This window comes from Podarcis bocagei (assembly GCF_964188305.1).
Source record: "Podarcis bocagei genome assembly, chromosome: 7".
Taxonomy (NCBI): Eukaryota; Metazoa; Chordata; class Lepidosauria; order Squamata; family Lacertidae; genus Podarcis; species Podarcis bocagei.
In genome coordinates this window covers 89,143,780-89,169,527 of record NC_138132.1, presented here as the reverse complement: position 1 = coordinate 89,169,527, position 25,748 = coordinate 89,143,780, and the positions used below count along the sequence as shown (strand labels likewise).

The 25,748-nt window shown below is 43.4% G+C and overlaps 1 protein-coding gene and 2 long non-coding RNA genes across 3 annotated transcripts; 2 read left to right on the top strand and 1 right to left on the bottom strand.

Moving 5' to 3' along the window:
* The first annotated feature begins 657 nt into the window (after positions 1 to 657).
* Positions 658 to 2,443, top strand: LOC308592077. The gene is made up of 2 exons (XR_014010351.1): positions 658 to 1,186; positions 1,517 to 2,443. It is a non-coding gene; the product is annotated as an uncharacterized lncRNA (long non-coding RNA).
* A 4,104-nt stretch (positions 2,444 to 6,547) lies between these two features.
* MXD1 (MAX dimerization protein 1) lies at positions 6,548 to 19,161 on the top strand. The gene is given in 8 exon segments (XM_081203329.1): positions 6,548 to 6,811; positions 8,315 to 8,411; positions 11,356 to 11,385; positions 15,322 to 15,337; positions 15,339 to 15,394; positions 16,282 to 16,396; positions 16,856 to 17,015; positions 17,131 to 19,161. Coding segments are annotated over 8 exon segments (744 nt in total). The 5' UTR covers positions 6,548 to 6,732; the 3' UTR covers positions 17,322 to 19,161.
* On the bottom strand, positions 8,860 to 11,355 carry LOC308592101. The gene is made up of 2 exons (XR_014010377.1): positions 10,630 to 11,355; positions 8,860 to 10,204 (listed from the first exon to the last, which is right to left on the bottom strand). It is a non-coding gene; the product is annotated as an uncharacterized lncRNA (long non-coding RNA).
* Positions 19,162 to 25,748: the final 6,587 nt, after the last annotated feature.

Genomic DNA, 25,748 nt, shown 5'->3' with positions numbered 1-25,748 from the left:
CCCCTTCATTGTCTTGCTTCTGGCCAGCAGTGGGCTTGCCACTGTTCTTGGGTGCCTCTAACCAACATATGAACATGGTAACACAGCTCCAGTGGACTTTTCCCATTAGCTTGTGTGGTATCCTAACTTCTTCCAATAGTTTTATGGGAGAAATGGACATTTAGTGTCTTCTGCAGTAAATGTGCAGAATTTTACATACTAATCAGTGCCATTTCTTTAGTACAGAATGTTGGGGTAGGTTTGTTTATTGCCCTGTGTGAAATACACACAACCTTCATCATAACTCTGAGATGTAGTATCAAGATAACAATTACTGGTACAGTGGTGCCTCGCAAGACGAAAAGAATCCGTTCTGTGATTCTCTTCGTCTAGCGGTTTTTTCGTCTTGCAAAGCAAGCCCACTGAAGGATTAGCGGATTAGCACTATTAGCGGCTTTTAGCGGCTTATCTGCTGATCGGATCAGCTGATTAGCGGCTTAGCGGCTTAGAAAAAGGGGGGGAGGGAAAAAACCAGCAGGAACTCGCAAGACATTGTCGTCTTGCGAAACAAGCCCATAGGAGATTCGTTTTGCGAAGCACCTCCAAAAGGGAAAACTCTTTCGTCTAGCGGGTTTTCCGTCTTGCGAGGCATTTGTCTTGCGGGGCACCACTGTATTTGGGTGCTGGTTGGAGGCACTGATCACGAATATCAAGCCATAACAGTTGCCCTGCTGGGTCCAACCAAAGGTCTGTCTAGTCCAGTTTCTGCTTATATGTCTGGGAGAAGACCACATGCAGAACACGATAGTTCTGGCTGCCCCTTTCTCGGAGTCTCGTTGGCATGGAGGTTCCATTAGCTGGCATAGCAAATAGTCATTGACCCCAGCCTCCATGATGCCATCCCTTAAAAGCAGCTCAGAGTAGAAGCTAACATCCACAGTAACTTGCTAGTTGTGTTGGATGCTTTCCCTTGTCTCCAGTGGCATCAGAGTACACTTCACATGAAGCACAGAGTACTTGTTTGCCCCTCTTGTGGTACCTACTCCTTCTGTTTTGGAGTACACTCAATGTGTACATCATCACCAGAAGTTGGTGTTGCTGATGAGATGCTGTCATGCCTACTGGCAGAGCCAGAGTAGCTCAGTTGGTCCAGCGTGAGACTCTCACATTGAGCAAAAGATTCCTGTATCGCAGGGGGTTAGTTTAGGTCAGGGGTCTGCAACCCGCGGCTCCGGAGCCGCATGTGGCTCTTTTACACCTTTGCCGCGGCTCTGGGGCGGATACTAGCGAGGGGAGGAGGCGCATTGTGCGCCCTGACACTCCCCACTGTGGCGGGCGCTGTACTGGCTGTGACGTCGCATGGGGGCGGTGCGTACGTTAGTCCCGACGTCACCTTCCTGCCCGCTGTCAGATCGCGGCTCTGGAGATATATTTGTTTTAAATGTCGCAATGGTTTTGCAGCTCCCAGGTTTTTTTTCCTTCGGAAACGGGTCCAAGTGGCTCTTTTTCTCTTAAAGGTTGCAGACCCCTGGTCTAGGTGATCCTTGCAGTTCCTTCCAACTCTACCATTTTATAATTCTCTGACTCGCAAGCAAAATGAAACAAGATGACTTGGTTTTATTGGGGTACAGGCAGCACACATAGCTGACATAAATCACTCACTTTGTGACAAAATGAACAGGAGTTGCGCGTTCCTAATGAATTGTGCAACATGTAAGTGGAAGGAACTGCCCCTTGGGGGGCGGTTTCCCATCTTGGGATGGTCTTGACCATAGAGGGTACTACCAGGACATAGAACACTCCATACTGATAGCTAGAATGTACCCTTTAAGGCTGCAAACGTTTGCATACTTAATTTGGTATAGGACCCACTGAATTACTTAACACTGAGATTAGGGATTGGGCTGCATAAATGGTTCCAGCAGCTTTGCTGCTGCACAACTAATTTGATAGGTGCAGCCCAAATTAAAATCTCCTTCTCAACTTCCTTTGACCTAGAATGGCAATGGGATTTATTCCTCCCACACACAAGTACATACAGAGTTCTAAAGTGAACAGGATGTGACTAGCACACAGTCCAAGTGGGTGTAGCTTGCGTAAGATTATCTGATAGAATAATATGAAGACAAAACAAACAGTGCAGGGAGTCAAAATGTGTGCGTACACGTACACACACACACACCTCTCTCTGGAAATGAAATTTAATTATGAGGCAGCTCTGGACTGCAGTTTGATTTAAAACTACTTGAGTAATTGGTAGATATAAAGGCTGCTTTGCATTGCTTCTGTTTCAGCTGGGCATCTCAAATCTTCTCCCACTTCCCAATTGGTGAGGTCATATAAATAAAGATTTCTGCATCAATCCAAAGTAAATAATGACAAGCCTCCAGCAAGATTCTAATATCAAAATGAGGTCAACATTTGTAGCACTGGAATTAAAATCTGATGCTTATGTTCATGTAAACTCCCTGGTACAATGGGAATGACTTCTGGAGTAAGCACCCATATGATCATGCTGTGGGAGATGTGGTGTTGTGTCTCCTTCGAAGTGTATTCTCTCAGCCACCTACAACCCCATCCATCCTACCTAACACATTTGTCATTGCAAACAAAGTGTTTAAAGCAAAGGGGGACCCTGCAAGACACACTGATTTGTCTAAAATGTTTGGGTAGGATTAGAGTAACATCCGATTTGGCGCCTGTTAATAAATGTTCGAGACTGCTTCTAGAGTGAGCAAGTAAAAACTGAGTAGGACAGACATTTTATAGAAAAACAAACAGGCAGAATTAATTGTTAATAAGCTACATCTACTGCTTTCAATTTCAAAAACAAAGCAGGGACATGACTCTGCATAGGTGCCAACTCCCTGGGGCCCTGGGTGCCCAATCACCCACAAAATTCCCTATGAAGGGGCCAGGCACCCACATTTTTCAGTGCCAGGGCCGTGCACGCTGCATGGTACCCACGGCCCTAGGCACTCAAGGTTGCGGGGCGAAGTTGGCACTCCTGTGACTCTGTAATGACACATTAGGCATTGGTGACCAGTTTTTGAATTCTGTGTTCAGTAACTAAATTCTGGCAATCTTTGGATTATGCAGTTGTCATACTTGATGCAGGTAAAGGTAAAGGGACCCCTGACCATTAGGTCCAGTCGTGACCGACTCTGGGGTTGCGGCACTCATCTCGCTTTATTGGCCAAGGGAGCCGGTGTACATCTTCCGGGTCATGTGGCCAGCATGACTAAGCCACTTCTGGTGAACCAGAGCAGCACACGGAAACACCCTTTACCTTCCCACCGGCGTGGTACCTATTTATCTAGTTGCACTTGGTGTGCTTTCGAACTGCTAGGTTCGCAGGAGCAGGAACCGAGCAACGGGAGCTCACCCCGTCGCGGGGATTCGAACCGCCGACCTTCTGATCGGCAATCCCTAGGCTCGGTGGTTAAACAAGCTCAAATGTAGTCCATAGTTTTCTTAGCAGTGTATTAAGTTTCTTACTTTTTGTCTCCTACATACAGAGATTCTCTGGCCCTCTTAGAGACTGTCCTCAAAGGTTTGCTTCTTAGGGTAGCTATGGGGAACCTCAGATCATAGGGCAGAGTCGTGAAATGCAGCTTCTCTATCTGGTGGTCCTCATGCCACGCCCCTCGCCAGCCCTGCGTTGGACTCTAAAGGGAATGTATCCTTCAAGCCCAATCTTGCTTGTTTGCCTGCACAGAGGATACTGGGTGTTCAGTAACTAGTCTACTGTACTAATGTGCACTGTACACTTTTTGCTCCACTAACTTTTGCCTCTGGCATGTAGGCCCAGGAAGGGAATGAGGCTGTGTGATGTGCCTAAGAGAGGTTCCCCATTCCTCCTACCTTACAGCGAAAACACCAGAGACTCTTGAGATATGTTTATTATGGTATAGGTTTTTGTGCACTACCGCCTACTTCTTCAGATGCATGCAGTACACTGTGTTACAGGCTACATAAGGTGATGTGATGGGAGTTGTAAGCAGTGGGGTTGAGGGAAAAGGTAAATTCTCATTCACATAATGGTTGTTGGTCATGACACAGGCACCCTGGCATCAGTACAGGCAACCCCTGATTTACGTGGGGGTTGCATTCTGGGTCATTGTGTGCATAAGCCCCCACCCCCTTATGCCCTTTCTGGGTCCAAAAACAATGTGCGCATGCACAGTCACACATGTTGCCTGTAAAGTTTAAGAAAATGCTTTGCCTGAATTCAGTCCAAGTGATAATACTGAACTCCCTACCCGTTCCAGCAGTTTCATGTGGTCTTTGATTGAAGTTCCTTTGTTCTATTTTGGGTTACCTTAAGGTCACTTACAGAATTTCCTGGAAGGCTGAAGTGTTGTACCCCCAGGTAGTTTTGAGGTTATAACTGTTTTTTTGTAGAGGCTGCCACTTCATCTTACATCCTCCATGGATCATTTTTGGGACCTGTGCTTTTTAACTTGTTTATGAAGGGTGAGAGATGAGGGTGAGAATTGTGGTGGCCAAGTTTGCTGATGACACCAAAATGTTCAGAGTGGTTAAAACAAAAAAAGATCGTGAAGAGCTCCAAAAGGACCTCAAAACTGAGTGAATGGGCAGTAAAATGGCAAATGCTTATGCAGGCAACCCTTGATTTGTGCTGAGGTTGCTTTCCAGGTTATTGCACGCATTAGTGGAGCGTGCATAAACCTGCCCTGTTACGCGCCCATTGCACCCTCTTCCTGATCTGAGGATGGTATTTGCATGCATGGTTCCATGTGCTTTGAACATGCACAAAACAGTTGTTCCCTGTATGAATGTCTGTCTTCCATACAAACTTGCTGGGCTCTGAGACCATCAGAGGAGGCCATTCTCTTGGTCCCACCACCCTCACAAGCAGTGTGGGGATATGGAGGTCTGCTGCCAGACTTTGGAACTTTCACTGGTAGAAGACTGCTTTATTTCAGCAGGCCCCTGTGGACTGACTGTTCTTTAAAAAAAGGGCGTCTGATAGTGCATTGCTGCTTTTATTTGTAATGGATTATTTTTTTATATTGTTTTTATTCTGCTGGAGTTTAATTTTAACTATTAGCTTTTATATGTCTTTAGCTTTTGTATTTTATATTTGTTTTAATTTTTGTAAGCCACCTTGAGTCCCAGTCTTGGTGAAAGGAATGATATATGATGACGATGATGATGGTAGTAATAGTAATAAAGTGAGTATGTCAGGTTTAAAAACAATCTTAATTTCACATACATGGTTTACCACAGGCACCCAGTTGGCCACTGTAAGTACAGAACTGGGTATTTTTTGGTTTTGGTTTTTAGTGTAACTATTGTTGTCTATACTTTTAATAGATATTTTGGGATATATATTAATTCTCATGTTTAAATACTTTTAAAAGATTTATTTTCTATGTTTTTAGCTTTTTCTATTCTGTCTGTAAGCTGCTTTGAGTGTTTGGAGAGAAGGTGAGGATATAGAAGGTGGTGATATATATATTAATACAGGGCTAGATGGGGTGCCAACCCGATCCAGCAAAAGTAGAATGCCCTAATATAACTGAGGTCTTGGGTGCTCAACATGGCTGCCTTTTCTTTTTACGAGGCAAAGGGGTATGTGGTGGAAGGGTGAGCTCCACCAAGCCTTCTCCCCCCTCAGCTGTCACCTGGTGGCAGCAATTCCATCAGGCTGTCCCAGCGGGAAAGGTAGGGAGCAAAAGGCTCATTCCATCAGCTTTGCAGGAGGCTCCGCTCCATCAGGCACCTCCTCCTGGTGCTCCCTGAACTGGGCCAGCTTGTCAGTCTAGACAAGGAAATAGTGACTGAGTTTTTGTTTTTTCCGTCTCTCTCTCTCCATCAAAATAAACCGATTGCAAGCCTGTAGGGGCAGAGACTGCCTTGTTTTGAGCACAAGCACAAATGCCGCCGCCTTCTCCTCGCGGTGCCTGCGCCTGCCACGCTCGCCGCCTCCTTGCGCCAAGCCCAGGCTTTAGGCCTTCCTCTGCTCTACCCAGCAGTGCTAACTAGGCCTGGGCCTCCTAGAGCCCCCAAACTGATTGGGCAAGAAATAATGGCAAAGACGCGTGGCTAGTGGGCGGGGCGGAACGCTAGAAGTCAACACAATAAGCGAAGGGGAGGGGGCCATGGGCAGCACTGACCAATCAAAAAGGAAGGTTGGAACGGGGTTAGAAGGCAGAGCAGCCTGGATTGGGCCTACGGGAGTTAGCGTAAAACGTCATTTTGGTAGCCCTGACCAATGGGGCGCCCGTGCAAAGGAAAGGCGCGGCTTTAGCACCGTCGAATGGGACGTGCCTCTAAGGCTTGTCCAATTAGACACTAGATCTGAATTAGGGGCGGCCATTTCGCCTCGGCGAGCCAATCAGAGGCGGGAAACCTTGGGCTAGATAAAGGCGGGCTCAGGAGCAGAGGCGGCCAATGCCCAGCGAGCAGGGCGTGGCTGGTCGCTTATTTTCCCCTTTCCACTCTGCCTAGCTGAGGGCGAATCGGGCAGCGGCAGGGGCGGAGCCGGGCCAGGGGCGCCCAATGGGCGCCGCGCTCCAGGGGCAGCGGGTTGGGCTGCGGAGGGAGGGCTTGGTTGCGGCGAGTCTGTCAGGCTGTGAGGTGGGGTAAACACACACAGTCGGGCTCCGGGCGCTGGACGGAGGCGGCGGCGGAAGAAGAAGAGAGTCCTGGCTGCTGCGGCTGACTCTGTGGCGGTGTCGTCGGCGTCGAGGGCTCCGGCGGCGGCAGGACCAAGCAGCCGGCAAAATGGCGGCGGCCGCCCAAGTGTGCGAAAACATCCAGATGCTGCTGGAGGCGGCCGAGTTCCTGGAGCGGAGGGAGCGAGGTAGGCCTGCCGGCCGGCCGGCCCAAGTTCTCTCCGGGCCTGTCGCCTTCACCGGTCGCTCGCTCTCCTGTCTGGCGGCGGGGGGCTCGGGCCGCGCTGAGGGAGGGCATCCGGCCGCCCCGGTGACAGCGAGGCTTCCTCCGGGATGCCGCCGCCCCGTTGTTTTTGTTGTTGCTCTCGCTCCCCTCGGGAGAGGAGGCTGGAGAAGAAGGGGGGAGGGGCGACGCCGACCCCCCCTCCTTCCGCGTTGTTATTAGTACGTGTGTTTTTCTCCGCTTCTCCCTCCCTCCTTCGGCACGATCTCCGCCTTCCCTTCTTCCCATCCCCCCTGAGGGAAAGAGTAAACAACTCGGGCCTTTAAAGAGAAAATGGGAGCCGCCGGAAAGGCTCCGCCGCGCGAGGAGGAGGGGGCTAAAAATAAGCCCGAAAGGCGGCGGCGGGGGGGGGCGAATGGCCTGGCTGCTTCCTCCTCCTCCTCCGCAGATTTCCTTTCTTCTGAGCCTGTTCACTAGGGAGGGAGCCCCGGACTCCCTTCTGATCCAGCTTTGCCTTTTCTCTGGCTCGCTCCTCCCTCCTTCCCTCCCAGCCGCCGCCGCCGCCTCCTCTTCCCACTTAGCGCGGGGGGCGGGGGGCGGGGGCAGGTTGTGGGGCTGTAAAAATCTACCACGCGCCCCGCTTCCGATCGTCTGGATAAATCGCGCGCCCCTTGTATTTTACCCCATTTAATGTGTGACCCGCTCCGTACAAAGCCTCCCGAAGGTATTTAACGAGAACATCCATGGCGACAAATAAAGCGGCTGATGCCGACACACACAAATAAATTCAGTTTGGGGGAGCGGGCCCTGCTGTTGGGGGTGTGCCCTGCTATTCCTCACCCACTCGCTCCGCTTTTAACCCTAACGGGGGCCTGAACTGTAGAAGGAAATGGAGCGGCCATGACGATCGAGGTTAAGTGCTGAAACTGTCGTGATGGAAAGCTGCTGTGCCCTTGCCTGAGTCTGAAGGCATTGCCCATTTGTAAATTCCAAATAGCCTTTACAAAACTCTGTTACATCTTCTCTGGGGAAGGGGAGGGGAGTATCGCTGTGCTCAAGTGTTCATAATCTCTTGTCACCCCCACCCACAACTGAGACATTATTGATTCAGCATCATAATAATTGGTGCATTTCAAGCATTCAAAGTACCAGTACTTCCTGTACACTATTTGTGTATTCTTTATACCAGGCTTGTAAGATAAGATGTTAACATATTGCACTTAAGAATGCTGAGACAAAGAGAATACAGACTTGACTGAGGCAAGCCATCTAGTGAATTTGTGAGTGAGGGGTGTTTGGAATTCAGCTTTCATGGCATGTGAAATCCTGTGGATGGGATTAATTTGAAAGAGAACATGCACTGAATGTCAGGAGATGAAGTATTTAGTTATATCTGCCAGTAAACTTAAATGAGTTGTTTTGTTTTGCTATGAGTTAATAATGGGATAAATAATTGTTTCCCCCACAGAAGCTGAGCATGGCTATGCTTCCATGTTACCCTACAGCAGCAAGGATAGAGATGCCTTAAAACGAAGAAACAAATCTAAGAAAAATAGTAGTAGCAGGTAAGGAAAAACTGAGTGTTCTGCCTTTGTCTTGCAGGGTGAGCCATGCACATAACTCAGTCACTTCCAAAGCAACTACAGCAGAGGCATGATGAGTACATTGGGCACGTGCTAATTACAAGGATATTAGCCTTAATTAAAAGGTTAAGCTGTAGTCCTAACCCCACTTGCCCCATAGAGTTAATTAGGATTACAGTTTAAGTCAAGATGTAGATTGTATTGTGTAAAAGTTTTCATGTTTGTGATCAAAGGGGCATGACAGTTTCACTTTTGTTTCCTGTCAATGTTTACACTGGCCTCTGAACCAATATACTGCACTGTAATGCTGCAGTTGGAATATCTGAAGAAGTATTTGTCAAAAATTTAAATTAAATTCAAATTTAAAACATCCTTCATCTTGAGTTGACTGTGCTTCATTCTAAGGATTCTGAGACACGTTTTTAGGAAAAAAGGCACTTAATCAGTCTAAATACTCAATTTAAATTTGCAGGAAACACCACACACATTTCAGTGCCAGTTTAATTTCTGGAAGCCACGTTTTCTAAGAAATTTAGAATGGATTTGAAGAGTGTTTATTTGAAGCCAGTGAAATTTGAAAACACATTAACAGCTGTAATCCAGGGGTGAGGCACCTTTGGCCCTCCAAATGTTTCAGAACTCCCAACTTCCATCAGGCCTAGAAAGTATAGTCAATAGCCAGGAATGATGGCAGCTGTAGTTTAGGAGACCAGAGTTTCCCCACACTTGTTACAATTCTGAGCACAATTATTAACGAGTAAATGCTGTTGTTGAAATGGGGTTTACTTCTGCATAAATATGCTGCTTCTCTTGCATAAGTACAATCATATGGATCCAGGTTTTTGCACCAGTTCCTTAATTTTGTGCACAAAATGACTATCTGCCTATGGGGTATTTGTAGTAAGTATTTAAGACTGCTATATAATACAAGATGTGTTTATTAGGCATATTTATGTCCCATCCTTTATCCCTAAAACAGCAATCAGGGTGACTTGCAGCATGTCAAAACAACCATATAAAATATAGAAAAGCAAAACAGTTAATGATGGCAGATAAAATAATCTTAACAGTGAGGGTCAGTATTATAACAGCGTCAGTATAACATCTTGGTGTGGAAAGCCAAAGTCTGTTGGAACAAAAACATATTACTCTATTACAATTCTGCTAGATAATGGCAGATTTAAGTTCCTTGGACATTGATGAACTGGGCAGTTTAGGATTGCCATATGTCCTTTTCATGGGTATATAAAATGAGAGTTGTCATAGTGAAGTCGAAGTCGGCAAATGTGGCCTCTTTTTTGCTCTTCAAAATATGGCAACACTCATTTCAGAAGTTCTTATTGAAGTATGATAATCTTTTTAAAGGCCCAGTTGATTTAACCATTAGCTTGCTAACATTTGTTTTAGTTTTCTGTTTACATATCTGGAGATTCAGGCTCCCTTTCTGTCATTGCATGCCTTAGAAGCAGGAAGTGCCCAGTTAAAGCTTTATCCTTAAATTACCCTGCTGTGCCAGTGGTTAGTGGTCTTGAGATAAGTACATGATGTTCTGCCGTTTGGGAATGGTATGGAAAGTGGAAGATAAAGTTTCAGTGTTAACTCTTCTTCCCCCTTGCCCCAGCTTTATTAGCTTACCTTTTAATGTGAACCTTACATTAGATATAGTTCTCCAGGGAAGTGTATAGTTTGTATTAAATTATGTTGGGACAAGTAAAATATATGCTCAAATATAGTTCAGGAGTCTCTGGCAAGCTAATCAATTCAGTTCATAGGTTCTCCCGCCAATGATTTTCATGTCAGCCCATTTTCCTGCTTTAAAGATGAGTGTGTAGTGGAACTTTACTTTGAAAGTGTGCATACCATTCGATTTAGGTGCTAGATCATCAGTTGCATCAGATATGGAAGATTTAGAATTGTAGAATTGGAAGGGACCCCGAGGATCATTTAGTCCAACCCCCTGCAATGCAGGAATATGCAGCTCTCCCATATGGGAATTGAACCTGCAGCCTTGGCATTATCAGCACACGCTCTAACCTAACCTGAGCTAGGAATCTTCTGGAGTCTCATTCAGCTGTCCCTTCTAATTTGTTGTTGCATGTGTGTTTTTATTATTTCTATTCTTCCTTTATTTAATTGTAATGTAATGTTTAGAATAATAAAAAGAACATACTAAAAACAAAGGTTTCTACTTAAGAAATACTTTTCTAGCCTCTCATGCGAGTAAACACAACAGTCTTCCCCAGGATTTGGCACATGGGGGTGTCACCTGACGGCCACATACATGGGTTTGTGCAGTATGTTTTTGTTGTACAGTTTTGTCTTCATGAGTACATCATGTTCAGAGTGTATATAATCTGTTCTCTTCTCACATACTTATTTAAATGAAATTATGGTGATGATTATGTTGGGTAAGTTATCCAAAATCATTCACAAGTTCTTCAAAAGCTTTAAGAGGAGCAGTCATGTAACTTGGATGGGTTAAATATGTGCATTTTTTTTTAGTTGTAATCAAATGTTAGCAAGTTCTCCTGGAAAGTTTTTTTCTTGCTCTTAAAAGCAACGGTTCCCTACTCCAGGACAGGAGGAAGAAAGACTTTTAAAATAGTCAAGGAAATTTCTTTCTTAATCTGTGTTCTGGGGTATAGTTGGATTCAGAAAGACTGTGGGTCTTGCAAAATAAGTGGTTGTGATTCATTCAGTAGATTATTTTGCCACGCCTTATGGTGAGAGCCATGGAACGGGCAGGCATGATTGTATCTTATTCATAATGCAACTGTGGTCCCTGGTTTGAGATCCCTACTGACCTGGGATTCAGTAACAAACAGAGTTGCATCTTGTTGATAGTGGTTTGAAACCTGCAAAGGTATGTTTACTCCATGGTTGACAAGTGTAAATGGTTACATTAATCCCCTCTTTCTCTATTTAGATCAACACACAATGAAATGGAAAAGAACAGGTGAGTCTTCAAATGATTAAATGATTTTAATTAATCACAGCAGTAGTCACATCTTACATTTTATAGTAATTTGATGAAGTGAATCAAAGCAGTGTTTTTAGGTTAAAAATCCAGTTTGGGGAAGCTGTTTTTTTCTGGGTGGTGGCTTGAAGTACAGTCATACCTTGTTTTGAGTCTGCCCCATTTAGGGTCCATTTCGTTGAACGTCCGTGGCAAACCCAGAAGTACCGGAACAGGTTACTTCCGGGTTTGCCGCTCACACACGTTCAGAAGCATTAAATTGTGCTTCGCACATGCGCAGAGCAGCGCTTTGTTGAGCATCCAGGGCTCTGCAATGGATCCCAGACGCAAAAGGAGGTACGACTGTATACAGAATTGTGCATGTGGCAAGAGCTGCTGAGTGGAAAGGCTTTAATGCAAAATCTCACGTGCACTGTCTTTGGGCCATTCTGTTTGCCATATGCATTAAATCACCCCACTATAATCAGAATTCTCAAACCACATTGAAATGATTCTGAAAACTGTCCTTCAGCCTTTCTGTGTTTGAGTGCCTTTAGGTAATTGGGTCTGTTATGAAAATAACGTTGGTAGTGATGGTTCTCCGAATGACAAAGTCTCAGAAAAAATATTGCTGAAGGAAAAACTTCTCAACAGCTTTACTCCTCCGTGGTCTTCAGAAAGGGGCTATTGCTCCAGTGATGTTTGCTTAGGAACTGTGTGATTTCATTCCAACCACATGTGCTAGTGGGGGTCTGCAGTCTGTATTTCCCAGCTGGCACACAGTACTTCAAAAGGCTTTCACCGCAGGGACTAGTTCGTGGTTGCCTGTTGCCACTTTTCTTGCATACGGTTCACAGACTAGTAAATGAATGTGGGGAATACTGATTTATAAAGTTCAATAACCTGTTCAAAGGATCATGCTGAAGTGAGGACTAAGTTTAAGGCCAATTTGGCATCCATACATGTGATTGCTGCTCTAACTGGGTTGGCACAAACAGGACATCTAGAGTACTCTTTGGAGGCACTTAGTAGGTGTACCTTAGTCACAGTGTTGTGGCTTAATTGAGATGGTTTTATTGGTGTGGTAGGCTGGTGTGGTAGACTTACCATGTGAGGCTGGAATGTTAGACTAATTCCTATGTTATATAGAAAAAGATCTTGGTACAGCCTCTCCTGAAACATTTTATGAATTAGCTGCATATCTTTTGTAAGAACTGGAGCTTAATTTGGGATATGGCAAATGATGAGTTATTGGTTATGAAAAGAAGGTAATGAAACTTAGAAAATAGGAAACTACATATTACTATTTCTCTAAAATGCACCATGGGCTTCATTTTGACATTTTTCTACTTTATTTAAGAATGAAATTATTTTTTTTACACAGACAAAAAATCATTCTGTGTTTTTACACATGCGCTTTCAACAAGGGATTAAACATGCTGCAACACTTTGCACCTAAAGTGAATTTAAATGGCTGCACATCTTCAGTCTTTTAAATTATAGAATTGAAACAATACATTGTGTTTTAAATTTTCAGCTTTTGATCATTGTTAGCATGAACTGGATTTCCAGGAAGAAAATGTTTTAGGAAAAATTCCCTGTTGTCCTTCAGGGCATTTACTGTAGAGCAGTTTGGGCCTTTTTAGTAAATGTAGCCTACAACATGTAAACATTTGTCTGTGTTCCAAATTAGGTGTGTTGTAAATCATTTTCTATAGAAAACTCATTCAGCAGTGCTTAGTAAATTGCCTCCCATAATATTTACCAAGGAAATTACAGAAAGTGAAGCAGGGAAATTCCGTCAGCTCAGCCTGTAAATCTCATGATCCGATAAGATATCTTAGGAACTACAATTTAAAATGATGTGGGCATGATTTAGTCATGGTTAAGCACTTTGTACACTTAAATTCAATAACAAAAGCTAAGCACGTGTTTTATTTTCTTCCATGGAATAAATGAAAATTAAGTGTTTAAATTTTAAATGTGTTTACAGCATGTCTACAAATAGCAAGGTTGCATTTGTGAAGACTGCTTGCAACATAACCAAATAAATAGTGTTTACTGTGTTTTATTTTAACAATACCTGTAGGCTGCCTTTCAAGGGATTCCAGGGAGCATACAGTGAACATAATAATTAAAAATACAAATATAATAAAACATCTGTCAAGTGATTTAAAGATTGAGAGGCAAAGAGAACTGTAAAAAGTAAAAGAAGAGTGGGACAACAAGCCTTTCAAACTCCTGAGCAAATATATGTTAAACTGGTGCTGAAAAGATAGTAATGCCAAAAATAGTAACGCCAACACCAGTCATATCTCCCTGAGGAGGTGAGTGTGGTACCAGCACAGATTCTACCCTGTCCTTAGTGCATACATAATACGTTTTCACTAAGGAAGAAGGCCCTCTGCCAAGGATCTCAAGGCATTGTCCTATAGGCATTTGGGTCTGAAGGCACTTAGAGCTTTAAAGGGAATTCCTTGAATTGGAAACAACTAGGAAATCAGTGTAGTGCTTTGAAAATGGAAGCACTATGACTCATCTGGCTTAAACAGTCAAAATTCTGGCAGCCAAATAAAATGTTATGGTTATCCATCTGGATAGGGGGGAAAGGAAATTTTAACAGTGCTCTTTTTGAAAATGCAATACTTTATTGATTTGATGTCATTGCATTTACATCTGGAAGGCATCACATTGGCTACTCCTGACCTAGACTGTATTTGAAGAACTTCTGAAACTTTCCTTGTTGTGTCAATGAAATTCTGGTTCACAACATAGTTCTTGCTTATTAAATATATACTGTTCCATGCTGGTATTAAGAGTACTTTTGTATACTTAGTAAATATGTATCTTTACTTAGGATTGCATAGGACTAAGCCACCAATTATTTTTACTAGCCTGTGGGAATATTTGTTTTCTTTATTTTTATTGTTGTATTAAAAATGCCCCTAAGTATGTGGCAGTTTGACTTGAAGGAGGAGGTCCTATTGTCCCCACAGTCCTAACTCCCAACACGTTTTTTGTTTGAAAAGTAAAGACTAATCCCAATAATTTTGTAAGCATAAAGAACACCATCTCCCTCAGCAAAAACTTTCTGGACTGTGTTTTCCCTGCTCCTGGCTTTCACCAAAAGGCTGTTCCATGTAACTCTCCCCTTACCTTAGGCAGGCTCTCTGTTCTTCTCACCCACCTCTGCAAAGGGCTTCATTTGTACATCCTGACAGGAATTCCTTTTTAATACCAGCATTAAAAAAGGACCATAAACATATACTTCCTCCAGAGAAATGTGCTCTGGGGGTTTCTTCCCACCTTATTTCCTTTCATGAACTATTTTCTTCACAAGCTAGCATTCAAAACATCAGTAGGGAGCCTTCAGCCCACTGGCTGAATTTGGTCCAGCGTGGATTCCATTTTGACCTGTTACGCTGGTTTCCCCCAAACCACGCCCATCTGCTGCACACCTGATGTCATATGTGACAGGTTGGCAGCACAACCAAGTTCCTCCTTAGAGAACCCTATTGTGCAGCTGATCCCTGCCTAAATCAAGGGAAACATAAAACAGGGTTGAAGTTCAAGCTTGCTGGATCAGCTGTGCAACAGACTTCCCTGTGCAGAACTCAGCTGTGCAGCCAATTTTTGCAGAAAGCAGCTTTGCCAGCTGTATGCTCAGTGCCTGGGAAGCTGGCAAAGGCCTCTATGCTGCAGTTCCCAACTGCCTGACAACCATATGAATGCAACAACCTACCTGCATCTGCTCACCTGTCAAAAGTTGTGCATGGTGGTGTGGAAATAGAGGAATCTGGCCCACCAGTCTAAAAAGCTTCCCCACCCTTGCTTCATACACATACTGTTTATTTTGTCATCAGTCCTGAGCCGAATAGAAGGCTAGAGTGAATTTGTTTTAAAAATCTGTTTTCTCTTTCGTCCCATGTGGTTAAGGAATGGAGAAGGACTGAGGCAAGGAAGGAAGAGTAGCAGAAAAGGGTACACACAGAAGCTGGGAATTTAAAAGGTTGTAGGACCAGGAAAGAGGCCTTTGTGAACTGCTTATGGTCAGAATAGATAGTACTTGGTTAGACGTGCCAGTAGTCCAGTAGGCTTGAATGTTGTGTGGGGGTATCTGCAAAAAAATGACAACAGTTAATGAATAGGCTTACTAAAACTATTCAGTTTAAAGGCTTTTGCCTTTAGTTGAAAAATTCTAAAGCTAAACAGACTATTACATGGAAAAGCTCAAGGTCTCCAACAGCTAGTTAAAATGCTGGTGATCAACTTATCAGTGGTGGTTAGTTATCTCTGAAACTAATTTTGCTACATTACTGGGTAAGGTAAAACTGGAATTAGTTTTAATTAAAATGTGTGGGTATCTTGCGTTGTGTAATTATAATTGCATCACTTTATGACTTTGTGGTGTATTTTATTTTGAGATTGACTAGCTTCATGGCATATGTTACGTCAAAGTACATTTAAACTAGTGCAGCTGATCTCAGCAGGTGGTTGGACCTTGAAAGGAGTCTTGTGCCGCACTTTGAAGCCCTGACAATCAAATGGTGGTTGAGCTTCAAAGTTACCTGTAAACCCCTTGTTTGACCCAGCCTCAATATTACTGCCCCACATTGGACATAGGACAGGAGAGCTTGGCTTGCCCACTGTGGCCTGGCAGTTCTTTACCCCTGTTTTAGACATTTAGAATGGGTATTGAATCAGGCATAGCCAACTTTCAAAAGACCTAATTCAGAATGGCCTGAGACAGTGATGAACATGCTTTTCATCTCTTTTCTAAGCTTCATGATTACTATTCCTAGTTCCTTAGTTATATAATAGAGAAGTACCCATGATGAATGTTTCCAGATCGTTGATCTTACACTCATAACAACCTGTGTGTATCTTGGTTAACAGACGTGCTCATCTGCGACTGTGTCTGGAGAAGCTCAAAGGGCTGGTGCCTCTTGGACCGGAATCCAGTAGGCATACCACGCTAAGTTTACTTACAAAAGCTAAATTGCACATCAAGGTGAGTTGAAGCGGATGTGCTCTAGAGCTCCATGTAAAAAAGCTCATTACTTTATGTTTGTCAAATATATCATGGAACTGAGATAGGGAATAAATAACGCCATATTCCTAAAGAACATTGTTTCCTCGTTAATGAAGAGGGCTTCTTCATCATGGTACGAGAAAGGACAAAACATCATAATCTTTGAGTCAGCATTATACCACATTGGAAGAATACATACAGACATTAAGTCTTGGCAGGCACTTGAAGGTAAATTTTGATGAGTAGGTGCCAAAGACAGTGCCTGCGCGTCACTGATGAAGGGTCCACATGATTTTATACAAGGCCTTAAAATTGCTTGGCAAGTGCCATTAGACATACTTTCATATGCAAATAATAATAAATTGATATAATGGCTTTTAGCTTTTAACTTTTGCACATAATGCACAAGAATCATATTACACCTGTTTTGTTCTACAGAAACTTGAAGACTATGACAGAAAAGCAGTACACCAAATAGATCAGTTGCAACGAGAACAGCGGCACCTGAAAAGGCAGCTGGAGAAACTGGGTATTGAGCGAATAAGAATGGACAGTATAGGATCTACTGTTTCTTCTGATCGATCCGATTCAGACCGAGGTGTGTACTGGTGGTGTTTGAGTTGGGTCCCTGCTTCCATGACCAAATAGGAATCGCATTGTTAGGAAGTGAATGCTGTCTGAGTTACCCAAGTAACATTGCATTTCTTTTGCAGAAGAAATCGATGTGGATGTGGAAAGCACAGACTACCTAACAGGGGACCTAGACTGGAGCAGCAGCAGCAGCCCAAGTGATTTGGACGAAAGGGGAAGCTTGCAGAGTGTCTGCAGTGATGAGGGCTATTCGAGCGCCGGCATTAAGAGAATAAAGCTGCAGAACAATCTCAAGGCTTGTCTCAGCCTATAAGGAGCCAGTAGCTTTCTTTCCATCCATTGCTGTTTCCTTGTTGGATCTTACTAGATAGTACGTTGGACCTTCCCACAATTCTCTTGCACGTAAACTTCTTGTGCCACCAACATTACCAAAATCTGCTTTGCCTAAGTCTGAAAACAGTGCATAGGGTTGTGGGTTACAAGCTACTCTCTGGAGCACACATCTGATGGCATCCACTAGCTTCCCTTTTCTGTCAGTAAACTCATCTCTATGAGACTGAACATTCCTACCAAATTTCTAAGCACCCAATAATATTGTTGCAGTAATAGCAACTTACACTTTTTGCCTGTGCTGCTGTTGCTTAATGTTCAAGATTTAACTTTTTCACTATAGGGGTGGGAGGAGGGGAGAGCATAATATAAGGTGTCCGAAATAGCCAGACTAGCCACTATTCCTCAAACATGACCTCTATAGGAAGAACTCGTGGTTTCTGTCATTCAGAGCTGGTAATTGGCAGAGCATACTTATGAAGCATTGCAAGTTTCTGCGAGGGAATTGTGCAGTGAAATGTCCCAGCCACTGTTCAGAAGTTATTCTGAAGTGTCCCAAGTCATTGTAGTTGTAATGTAGTAATCTCTGAGACACTCCTGCCAGTACTGAATCAAAGCTCCATTTGGATTATAAGCACTGAGCTACCTTCTCATCAGTAGTCCCAGAGGGCGAGGATTGAGACAGGCAACTGGCAGACTAAAACTAACTTTGGCAGAAATATAGTAGGAATAGGATTGTGCAGTAGGCTCTTGATGGGGTGGGGTTCTTTTCACTATTAGCTCATTACCTTGGTAGGATGCCTTTACTTAAAGACATCTCAATTATCTTTGGTGTCAAAAGACCAAATGGTACTTTAAACTACTCCAGTGCAATCTTTATGATGATGTCTTTGCATTGATAGCTGCATTTACCTTTTGTTCCTAGCAGCAGTTCTAGCTAAGTCCTTCTTGTCTCTGGGACAATTCTTTCTACCTCAGAGAGATGAACAAAGCTGATCTCGATCCCTTTAGCACAAAAGAATTATGCCTCATTTGTATACTTGGTTCTAGTCCAATCTGTTTACTAAAAAAAATTCAGCAATAACTGAGTGACAAAGTTAGCTGTGCTAGCTTTGAGTTAATGACTGAGGAGACTGCATTACAGTAATTCTGTGGTGCCATCTTGGCCTTCTAGCACTCCTTTGCCTGTTTAAATTATTTGGTAGCCCTCAGAAAAGTGACTTGCATGTGGATTTTAGGTTTGACTTTATTATCTTTTCTGTCTGCTTCTCACCCTGTCTCTGGTGTCCCACATCCAACAGCATTCTAACCACTAACTAGAGCACACACAAATGTACATAACATGGTCTATGAATAGTATTTATTCATTTTTATATAAACTTAATGTAATAACATTCTTATGATTTTATGCTTTTATAGATGTTTAGGAAACTTTGTATTTCATGGTCCACTGAGTGAGATTTCCTTAGTCCCATTCTCTTTGCTTTGAACATTAACTCCCAGGGACTTTTAATATTTATTTGTATACAGCTTGCTGTCCCCGAGCACTTAGAGGATACCTGAGAGCCAGTTAAGCAACTTCATGTCACTTCACTCTAAAAGGGCTATGTAGCTTATTTAGCTTCAAAATGTAATTCATGCTTGCTTGCATGACCTGAGCTGCCAAAATCCACTAGGACACAAGTTCTAAACAACATGAAAATTACATTTGATTTCTTCAAGAAGCTTAAAGCTATCTTTGGAAAAAAAATTCAAGATGGGAAGTGGGGCTAGTGGATTGCTAAAGATCTCCAAAGCTATTTCTTTTGAGTGTGCTATCTTTTTTTTTTAAAAAAAAAAAAAGGCTGGAATTTTAAGTTGTCCAGCAGACTTGCACTGAACTCCTATTTGTTGGAGGCCTTCTTGCATTTATAAGCTGGCTTTGAATCGAAGCAGAAAACCCTTCAGAGAGCTAGCTCCCAACCTGTAAACTAAAAGAAGTTGAGTAGCTGCACTTTGAGGTCCTTTGTTCCGACATGTTTCTTGCCTGAGACCTTTGAGCTTCTATATTTGTTAATGAGTTGCATAAAACTGCCTCACAAATTCAACTCCATGTTGCCACTTTAAGGTTCAAAGTAACTTCAGATTTTGGGGGCATTTTGATGGGGTAAATTTGAATTACAAATTTGTGTACTTTTCTTTAGACGTAACGGGTCTTAAGGATTCGGCCTAATGTGTTTTAATTGTTGTGCCTTTATATGAGTTAATTATAACTGGGCACAATCCACTTCTAACTTCTCCTAGATAGTACCCCTTCTTTCTCTCCCTCCTTCCCCAAGCAACAAAAATATATAGACACATGGAAGTAGCAGTTTAGCCATGGTTGTATGTGGCCACTTTTGTTTTGGTGTACTTTGAGCCGGAGAAATTCCTGGTGGATTGTGCCTGTTGTATTTTTAGTAAAATACTGTGGGATTCTTGTTTTGGGGGGTTGGGGTTTTGGTTTTTTGGTCCCTATTGTGAACCGGTAATTAATCTTTGCACTGTTTGGATGTGGTTCTTTCAAAATTTGGATGGTACAGAAAAATTGAACTTTGCAAATGATGCACTAATGTTAAAAAAACCCCTAACCCTAAGGAGGTGAGCGGGGTTTCAGAAGCACCTGGGCATCTAAAACAAATTGTCCTGTGGGCTCCAGGGACACCTTTAAATCTCTTGGCTAGGACTGGCCTTAGCAGCTGCAAACTTTTGTGGTGCTCTTTGCTATTCACCCAGCCCATCCCTCAGATAGTTGTGCCCACTTCAAGGATGGATAAATAGGCCCAGTTGCATACATGGCCCCCATTATTAGAAATTCCTGCCAACAGGGTGAGGGAGGTTTGTACTGTGCTTGCAGGTAGGTGTGGTGCATAACTGCACTAATCTATCCTGTCTCAACTTCATGAGCAGAGGTTTCATACACTGCCAAGGTGGTGTGGGAACAACCACAGGGGTAGTGAGTGGCAACCATGTCACTTGGGTGACGTGTAAGCTGGGCCACAGAAGTGTGACATTATGGTCTAGCCAGACTTTCTCTCGAATTCACTGATCCACCAGCATTATGACTCGATAAGCTACAGATACATTAATTTTGAAGATTACTAAAGGGGAACTGGGGTTGTTTCTGTGCCTGTGTTTACAGCTGGAAGCCGCATGTGTTAAAAAGGTCGCACTAAACGCTGTTGCACTCAGTAACGGCCTGCGCAGATGCGAATGTGGGGTGCACTTGATTGGAAATGGAAATTCAAAATTTTTGCTCTTTCTGATCAGAAGTAAATGTGGATGTCAGGGTGACAGTCTGAAGTAGCCTAAAAAGTATTGTCTGTACCTGATGAACTTTTCTCCTGAGTGTTGAACACCCAGAACTTTTATTATGGTATTGTGTTTTTTATAAAGCAGAGCTTTCAAGGTGCTGATAGTCACATCTTGTGAACTTTTTTCCAGGGTTGGTGTGAATACCTGTTTTTGATTCAAGCTGAGCACTTATTTGAGATGTCCAGTGAGGTGCCACAAACTTTCCCACCCTCTTGCAAGATTCCAGAGCTCTGGGCATTAGCAGGCTGAGTTCTGCCAACTGCCATTTTAGCACTTTGTTCTCAGAATATGGCACTTCTCTCCCGCCCTTATCCCCCTCCCTCCCTCTTTTGTCTTGTTGCTCTCTCTCTTCAGGAGTGCTTACAAATCCACTAGAAGGAAGCCCTGTGTTCTTTGGGAGGATGGGACGAATGATGGGGAAGCTTCATTTTTTTAAGTGCTTGCTGCCTAATTAGAGTGAACTGGGCATCTGGTGTAAGCTCTAGCAATATATTAGGACTCGGAGTCCTCCTTTTGCCCTCTTGGTAACAAATTTCAGGTTTTGACACTTAACTGTATTGAGACAAATTCTGCTTTCTATACCTAGTTTATGTTTGCTCCCCTGATTACAAATACTGTGTTGCTTACTTCCTTGCTGCTTTGATTTGAAGAGGGTTTATTATTATTATTAATTCTTTCTGTTAGGGCAAGTGTTTGGTTTTTGTACATTATGACCACCTGAAGCTCTTGGAACATCTATGTGAATCAGTGACACTCTTAGTTTGGAGGAAAAAGACCCCCACACACTACTGAGCAAACAAAATCTCTTTCCCTGCTCCTGCGTCTCTGTACAAAGATTGACTATAGCAAACCTGTTTGTTTTGAATATTGTGGTCTGGTTGAACAACTCTTAAAGTCAGCTTGTTTGGCTGCCATCTGCTTGACAGCTTAAATATGCTTACTGAAACATACCTGTTCCCTTCTGAAGTGCCCAAAGATTTGGCCTCTCTGGAGGAGTTCGGCTTTATTTTTGTGCTGTTCTTTTGATTGACCTTTCCTCAAATAGGTGCTCTTAACAACACTTGCGCTTTTGAACTCTTGACATTAGTTTTGGAGTCTTCCAAATAAAAATGCAGCCTAAACAGGGGAGCAGCAGATAGGGAGAAAATAGGAATTCAGTTTCCAGATGTTCAGTTCCTAATGTAAATACCATGTCATAAAAATCCTGTGTCAAGACCATATAATGGTGCTTTTTATTACAGTTAGCACATGCATTTTTAGAAATTACATGTTTTAGAAGACCTTGCTGTGTATATGTATACTTCTGTATTGTTCAACTGTTAGAAAATAAATTATTTCATTATTAAAGAGTGCTCCAGTGTGGGTTTTCCTTGAAAGGCAGCTCTTATTCATTCATTTATAAAGACATTCAGATCATTTTGAAACTAGCTAGTAAATCTTTTTTCACAGTCTGTAGGGAACATGCAGCTGTCTGAAAACCACTTCTAGCATTTTTTTGCCCTAGCTTCCAGCAGCAGCACCCATACTAAGGACCCATTGAGATTCTGGGAACTTGAGCTGATGCTATGGCATTGATGAAACTAAGCAAATGTGGACCTGATTAATGTTTGGCCACTGACAGTACCATATCAATTACTCTGAGCCATGCAAGGGAAGAGGGGGTGGAAAGTATAGTATGGAAGCATAATTTCCTTCACTTGTCTGAATCCTGCTGGTTGATGCCTGACTCTTCCACAGCACTGGGGACTAGAATAGGAGCTATGGTCTTGGGCCAAATCTGGTGAACTGTCAGCTCAAGGACAAAGGAAGTGGGAGGAACAAAGTACAGTGGTACCTCGGGTTACAGACGCTTCAGGTTACAGATTCTGCTAACCCAGAAATGGGGACACAGGCGGCACTGTGGGTTAAACCACAGAGCCTAGGACTTGCCGATCAGAAGGTCGGCGGTTCAAATCCCCGCAACGGGGTGAGCTCCCGTTGTTCGGTCCCTGCTCCTGCCAACCTAGCAGTTCGAAAGCATGTCAAAGTGCAAGTAGATAAATAGGTACCACTCTGCCAGGAAGGTAAACAGCATTTCCATGCACTGCTCTGGTTTGCCGGAAGCGGCTTAGTCATGCTGGCCACATGACTCGGAAGCTGTACGCCGGCTCCCTCGGCCAATAAAGCGAGATGAGCGTCACAACCCCAGAGTCGGTCACGACTGGACCTAATGGTCAGGGGTCCCTTTACCTTTACCTTAACCCAGAAATAGTACCTCGGGTTAAGAACAGAAATCGCGGTGCAGCAGCGCGAGGCCCCATTAGCTAAAGTGGTACCTCAGGTTAAGAACGGACCTCCAGAACGAATTAAGTTCTTAATCCAAGGTACCACTAGCTACCGCACTGGATCTTCCTAGCAGACTCCTTTGGGCTAAATAGTGCCGCCTCCATTCTCTAACAGCTGTTGGCCAAGCTAGTTGCCAACCAAGGAGAGTCTTGGGGCATGAAACCTACTTGGAACAATCTGTCTTGCAAGATGGTTGTGAGAATAAAATAGGGGCAGGTGCTGCTTTAGAGAATGGGTTTGTGCAAAGAAAGCAGAGAAGAGAGCCATTGAAGAAAATGTGATTCTGGATCTCACAAACAGATGTTGCTGGAAAAGAGTCTGGAACCTGCTAAAGAAACAAGTAAGTTTACTCTTCTTGTTTTATCTGGAAATGCTCCCATTTTTCTGCTTTGTTGCACAGTCCCAACTCCTAAGCAGTTGCGTGCACATCAGGCAACATAGGAATATCAGAACAAATCTAGTCCAGCACCCACTTTGCCTCTGGAAAGCCCACAGACAGAACATAAAGGCAACATCACTCTCTGGTACTCATTTCCCAGCAACTGGAAGTGGAATATGCAGCCATCCTGCCTTGAAGCCATTGATGGCCTTATGTTTCATGGACTTGTCCAACTTGTCTTTAAAGCCAGCTAAGCCTAGTGGCAATCATCATATCTCAGCAATGAATTCCATATGTTAGCCTTGTGTCATATGAAATTATACTCTTCAGTCCTGAATCTCCTGCCAATCAGCTTCATTTGATGGCTCACAGTTCTAGGGTTCTTGAGAGGCAGAGAAAAGTTTGTGGCTGGATTTTCCTCACACCATGTATTGTTTTATTATGAATTTCTATAATGATCCCCCTTTGGCTTCCCTTTTTGTTTTATGAACTCAAACACTTCCAAAGTAACATTTCCTTGCAGAGAAGGTGCTCCACTCCCCTGATCATATTGGTTGCCTTCTTCTATATTTTGTATTTAGTTTTACAATAATCAATAACCTCTTCAATAATCAAGACTGGAAGCAGCAAAGTTCCAAAGGAACAAGTCTGTGCTGTGGTGATGTATTTGCTGCCTGGGCAAATCTTGACTTTAACTATGGATGTGGGAAATTTTCCATTGGTATCATTTTCTGCTAAAAATTTCCTGGGTTTGGGGAGTGCACGTTTCATAAAATTAGTAGCAAACTGGCTACACCACCAGTCAAATATTTTCAGTAACTTCCAAATAAAAATTTGAATTTGTTCATAACATTTAAACCTCTTAATTGCAATCCTGTGCATGTTTACTCAGAAGTAAGTCTCGCAGGGTCCAGCGGGGTTTGCTGGGCAGTGGACTGGAGACTGAAGTATACTAATCAAATTATTTTGCAGCAAATACTCCCTCTTCCTTGGATTCCTGTATCTATAGATGCTAAGTCCCGTATGGCAGGACCTTACTTCTTCTGCCAAGGAGTTCAGGGTGGTGCAAGTGGTTCTCCCCACCTCAATTTTATCCTCAACAACAACCCTGTAAAGTAGGTTAGGCTGAGTGACAGTGACAGGCCCTAGGTCACCAGTTCATGCCTTAGTTGATACACTAACCATGACGCCACACTGACCCTTTGCCAGTAATATAATATACTGTTGGCTATTGTAAAATTAAGCATGTAAAATTAATGTGGCATGCTGCTTAAGTTCTGCTTACGAAAGCTAAGTCAAATGAACAGGCAAAATCAGCTCTCAATCAACCCAAAGAGCAGTGGGAAAATGTCTCAATTTTTTTGTGGTAAATGCCTGCCTTTTGTGGACCCCCCCCCCCCCCCCCCCGTGAAGACTGCCCACAGGTCTTCCGATTTTGGACAATGTTTTGTCAATAAATGACCAAAATACTCAAAACATCCCATTGTTTAATAAATCTATGGGGTGAGAAGTTTCAAGTCTCAGGAGCATTTTACATGAAAGCTGGTGGCTTCCAGAACTTCAGTTGCCCCAAAGTGCAGAGCCTTAGTGCCTTTTGCTTTGGTATAAAAAATATGTGGAGCCTAGCATTAACTGAAACTCACAAATCATGTGTTGCTTGGGGGACCTGGTGAGTTACATCAGTTAGCACTAAAGCAAAACCACAAAGATCAGCAGAGAACAAGCACAGGAAAGCTTGTGGCATCAAATGTAAGTTTTCAAAATGCAAAAAATAAATAAAGCCAATCCTGAAACTGGCTCTGTTCTCAAGAGATTGTGGCTCGTTCTAGGCAAGAACGTGCTGAGAGGTAATCTGTAATCTCTGGAAGCAACTGCCCTGCCCATACAGATAGAACGGCCTGCTCTGTGCCTCACTTTTGCTACCTGGCGCTTAATGGGCAACTAGCCAATGCCATAAATCACAACCTTCCTGACAGGGTTTCCCCTGTCTTGTTTTGCTCCAAACGTGGTGGTGAGGCTTGAAGTGTCGCTCAGAATGCCTTGAAGTTGGCAGGCCAACCATTTGTTGTTGTTTTCCCACTGCAAGAGCCAAAGAAAAAGTAAAGAACTTGGTGTTTGTGGCAGGGAGGTGTGCCGGTTAAGGAGCAACAATCTGTGTGGAGAGGCGAGTTCTTGGTTTAGTAGCTGTTGTGAAGGAAAAGGGGGCAGGAGAAGACTGGTTTGAGCACTTCAGGCCCTGATCCACAGACCTATGCTTTAAAGAGGCGGTGGCACAGCAACGGCCTGCTGTCATCTTACTGGTTTTTAGGCAGCACTTAGTGTTTTACAGACTGGCATAAGCAGAAGGCAGGTTCCTGCTCCTGGGAGCTTCCA